The 5,145-nt window shown below is 28.1% G+C and overlaps 1 protein-coding gene across 1 annotated transcript in view; it reads left to right on the top strand.

Annotated features, from left to right (window-relative positions):
* The first annotated feature begins 684 nt into the window (after nt 1-684).
* The window catches only part of LOC129758798 (fibrillin-1), a 51,570-nt gene continuing 47,109 nt past the window's right edge, over nt 685-5,145 (top strand). The window contains exon 1 of the mRNA XM_055756423.1: nt 685-699. Coding sequence (XP_055612398.1) covers nt 685-699 — 15 coding nt within the window. The remainder of the gene's footprint in view (nt 700-5,145) is intronic.

Below are 5,145 nucleotides of genomic sequence, written 5' to 3'. Positions count from 1 at the left end.
TGAACTTGGAGAACAAAAATAGTAAAATATGAACAAAGATAGCTTGAGCTACCAAATAGAAAGATAAGCTTTTCATTAAAAATTTGTCGAAAACTAGCTCCTGTCGAAATCTAGAGTATCTACCCTACCAATTGATTATACATTTTTAAGTTCTTTTACATAAATAGTTTTTCGTGTTTAATAGTATCTTTCGAAAATACATCCTTAAATATTTAAAATGAAGATTAGGATTTGTATAAAGGATCCATGAGTAACAAAATAGGAAATTTACTTTCACAGATGGTTAACATCTTAAAATTTGCATCAAAATCTGGTGAACTCAGCTCAAGATTGCCAAAAATTCTCTCACGTGTCCGGGCCGGGAAATCTGGGCTATTTTATGTAAAACCTGGCAAAATGTCGGCATTCTTTTTTTCCAAATTTTCAAACCAATATCCGGGCAATTTCCGGGAAAATTTGACAAAAATCCAGGAACTATTCAACCATAATTAAGAAGAAAAACATTTGAATCATTATTTTTTCATCGAAAAACATAAAAAGATTTTGATTCGTATTTTAGGCTCCCTAAAAATCGTTTAAGTTTATTTTACTAAATCCTGTTTAAAAAATTCATGTTCTGGCGATAAAATTTAAAACTATTATGATGCAATATGATGTTTTTTTAATTAAAAACAAAAAAAAAACATGCGAATGAATCCGGTGAGAATCAAGATTTTTTTCAACAAAATTTGGTCAACCGGGCCGGGATGAACCTTTTTCAGTTTTCTTTTTATATTAAATATCCGGGCAAGTCCGGGTAAAACCGGGAAATCTGGCCGGCTCAATTTCGCCGATATGATTTGAACTTACTGACTTTGGTTTCATTCTAAAATCGAACTAACAATCAGAATTATAAGCCCGAGTTTTTTCTTAATCCCATACATCCATCATGCTAAAATTATTTGATTTTGGAACTCGTTCACAAGCTGAATCTGAATTTTAAACAGTACATAATTCTGAATCTAAATTTTGAACCTAAATTTTCAATTTTCAATCTGTTCGGATTTCCAATACGTTTTCTGAGATGTATGTATGTATGTATGAGAACCCACCAGTGGCTGATAGGTCTTTCGGCTCGAGGCGATACGGGCAGTCTCGATCGCATATTCAAATATTGTTCATGCTTAACTCATCAACAATGATTGCAGCACTACCAAGGGGTCCGTTACCACTGGCTTGGGACAGGTTTGAATCATCTCACTCCCTTCAAACTGTTCGAAACAAATAAAGAATCTTGGAAAGGTACCTTAGTTCCCTACACATGATTCCAAATTTGCCGAGATACTCCGGCTGGCTTGAACCCACAATCCATTGTATATCAGTTTTCCGATCGTTTGATGCCCTGTCCTACCCCCCACTAAGGCCCCATAATAGAGTTATGCTATTTTAAATTTTCGATCATTATACACTTTTTTAATCATGTTTTGCATCTTACCTATTTGAAACATTTATTTTTTGTTTCCCTGTTTTTAAAGAGGAATCTAAAATTCATAAAATGAAAGGATTCTTATCGTTTTTCCATAAAAAGCTTCGGGTATTTCTAAGCGGCCAATAAACCATATTAGAAAAATGCCTAGATCGTTCCGGTGATTAGCCAAATTGCAAACTTTTCTCTTCTACACCAACTCGACATAACAATCACTTTTTCAATGATCACATTCAAAACATTAATTTCACGGTTCTTGATTTCTTGATTGGGATTTAATTCATAGACATCCTAGGAAATTATTTAATAACAACAATCGGCAACGATTATCACGGAATATGCCAGAAACTGCAGACGCAATACATTCACGCAGGTTACTAAATTCACAGTCCATTGCCGAAACACAACCCCCGATATTACGGCGGAGCTCATATCTATCAGTGAAAATCCTTCGTAAATTTAGAATTGCACTAGTTGTACTGGAGTCACAAAATTCATTTCAATTGCCCAAACTAAAAACGATGCATGCCTTTTGCTGGATGCAAATTTTATGAAATGCATAGCTATCATCCCACATCCCGTTTGAAACACTTTCAGCGATCAGAGATTCAGTAGACATTCGGCCACTCCTTTCACATAACTTCGAAAAATTTATAAAAATTATTCTATTTAAAACAATCAATTTAACTCAAACTTTCACGGACCCGAAAAAACACGTGCGCTGTCATCAGGATAACGCCTACTCCTCTCATTTCCAATACGTTTTCTGAAATGTACATAAAATCGGTTTCTGAATATAGAAACATGAGCCATTTGAAATCTTTAATAAAATTCGGATGTTTTGAATTTCAATGATTATTCTTTATTTCAATTATGTTTTTCTAATCCAGCTTGTGAATTTTGTTGTCTCGTGTTATGTGTGATGCTATTTCCAGATAATTTATAAGCAAATCATAACAATCATTGATTAGTCATTTTACTTCATAATTGGCTATCCTCATTACCAAGGTCATAAGATTTAAATGATTCAGCATTACAAAGCCTATTCTAGAGGTATCGTAATTCAATTTAGAAAATTTATGAAATCTGTAAAAAAATTTCTAGAAACACAAATTTTAACTGTAAAATCTGTGAAATTAAGATTTTTTCATGATTTCGAAACCCAGCTCAACATCTCAGTGCATTGATTTCATGCGGAACTTCATGTTAAAAAATAATCACAATCATACAAAAAAGAAAGCTTCACGACTAAAATTAAATAAATTGTGAAAAAACTTTTCGGAAATGGACACAGAAAAAAATCGCAATGGCTATGCTTCTTGAAACTTTTGAATGATAGTGATAACGAAAAATACCATTGCATAGGTTCTAACAAAAAAAAAAAGGTTTTTCTCAGAAATTGATCAAATTTTTTAACGAACCATAGAAAGACTTTAAAAATTTTTCGTTTTCAATAAACAAAAGGGAAGCAAATGATGTTTCTTTTTTGTGAAAGCAATATTTGTTGAAGATTTCAAATCACATAAAACATAAAAACAATTAAAACACCTTAATAAAAAATTACCGAAAACATTCTTTTTATTATTTGAATATTCTAAAGATCGGGACTACAAATCTAAAAATTATGACAAAACTTCAGAAGTGAAATTAACAGTATCTTTCAGAATTTTTCGTCCTCCGAATTTTTTTAATATCCATTAAATATATCCATTTAAATTGTATTTGAGATCTATCTTTTTCATTTGATTATTGTCATTGAATTCTATCTTTCAAACACGTTAGAGTCCATGAAATTCCATGAATTTAGAAAAAAATATTATTTTTAAGGATTTCCAAGCAGTCATTTTCGTTTTTTGGGTCATTTTTTGTTATTTTGTAATTTTATTTTTTGTGAATATTTTATTTTAATTTCGGAATTTTTGCTTTTTTTGTTTAATTTTTAAAAAAAGTTATCATTTTGTCTATATTGGTTATTCTTGAAGTCGTTAAAATTATTTTCATTTTCCATTACAACATTTTATTAATTTTTTATTATAAATGCCATTTTTGTTATTTTTGTTATTTTTGTCATTTTTGTCGTTTTTATGATTTTTGTAAACTTTGTAAATTTTTTTAATTTTTGTCATTCATGTATTTTTGTTGTGATTTTTGTCATTTGTGTCATTTTTGTCATTTTTTGTCATTTTTGTCATTTTTGTCATTTTTGTCATTTTTTGTCATTTTTGTCATTTTTGTCATTTTTGTAATTTTTGTAATTTTTGTCATTTTTGTCATTTTTGTCATTTTTGTCATTTTTGTCATTTTTGTCATTTTTGTCATTTTTGTCATTTTTGTCATTTTTGTCATTTTTGTCATTTTTGTCATTTTTGTCATTTTTGTCATTTTTGTCATTTTTGTCATTTTTGTCATTTTTGTCATTTTTGTTATTTTTGTCATTTTTGTCATTTTTGTCATTTTTGTCATTTTTGTCATTTTTGTCATTTTTGTCATTTTTGTCATTTTTGTCATTTTTGTCATTTTTGTCATTTTTGTCATTTTTGTCATTTTTGTCATTTTTGTCATTTTTGTCATTTTTGTCATTTTTGTCATTTTTGTCATTTTTGTCATTTTTGTCATTTTTGTCATTTTTGTCATTTTTGTCATTTTTGTCATTTTTGTCATTTTTGTCATTTTTGTCATTATTGTCATTTTTGTCATTTTTGTCATTTTTGTCATTTTTGTCATTTTTGTCATTTTTGTCATTTTTGTCATTTTTGTCATTTTTGTCATTTTTGTCATTTTTGTCATTTTTGTCATTTTTGTCATTTTTGTCATTTTTGTCATTTTTGTCATTTTTGTCATTTTTGTCATTTTTGTCATTTTTGTCATTTTTGTCATTTTTGTCATTTTTGTCATTTTTGTCATTTTTGTCATTTTTGTCATTTTTGTCATTTTTGTCATTTTTGTCATTTTTGTCATTTTTGTCATTTTTGTCATTTTTGTCATTTTTGTCATTTTTGTCATTTTTGTCATTTTTGTCATTTTTGTCATTTTTGTCATTTTTGTCATTTTTGCCATTTTTGTCATTTTTGTCATTTTTGTCATTTTTGTCATTTTTGTCATTTTTGTCTTTTTTGTCATTTTTGTCATTTTTGTCATTTTTGTCATTTTTGTCATTTTTGTCATTTTTGTCATTTTTGTCATTTTTGTCATTTTTGTCATTTTTGTCATTTTTGTCATTTTTGTCATTTTTGTCATTTTTGTCATTTTTGTCATTTTTGTCATTTTTGTCATTTTTGTCATTTTTGTCATTTTTGTCATTTTTGTCATTTTTGTCATTTTTGTCATTTTTGTCATTTTTGTCATTTTTGTCATTTTTGTCATTTTTGTCATTTTTGTCATTTTTGTCATTTTTGTCATTTTTGTCTTTTTTGTCATTTTTGTCATTTTTGTCATTTTTGTCATTTTTGTCATTTTTGTCATTTTTGTCATTTTTGTCATTTTTGTCATTTTTGTCATTTTTGTCATTTTTGTCATTTTTGTCATTTTTGTCATTTTTGTCATTTTTGTCATTTTTGTCATTTTTGTCATTTTTGTCATTTTTGTCATTTTTGTCATTTTTGTCATTTTTGTCATTTTTGTCGTTTTTGTAGTTTTTGTCATTCTTGACATTTTTGTCATTTTTGCCATTTTTGTCATTT

This window comes from Uranotaenia lowii, chromosome 3, assembly GCF_029784155.1.
Source record: "Uranotaenia lowii strain MFRU-FL chromosome 3, ASM2978415v1, whole genome shotgun sequence".
Lineage (NCBI taxonomy): Eukaryota > Metazoa > Arthropoda > Insecta > Diptera > Culicidae > Uranotaenia > Uranotaenia lowii.
This window is presented reverse-complemented; position numbering and strand designations above follow the sequence as displayed.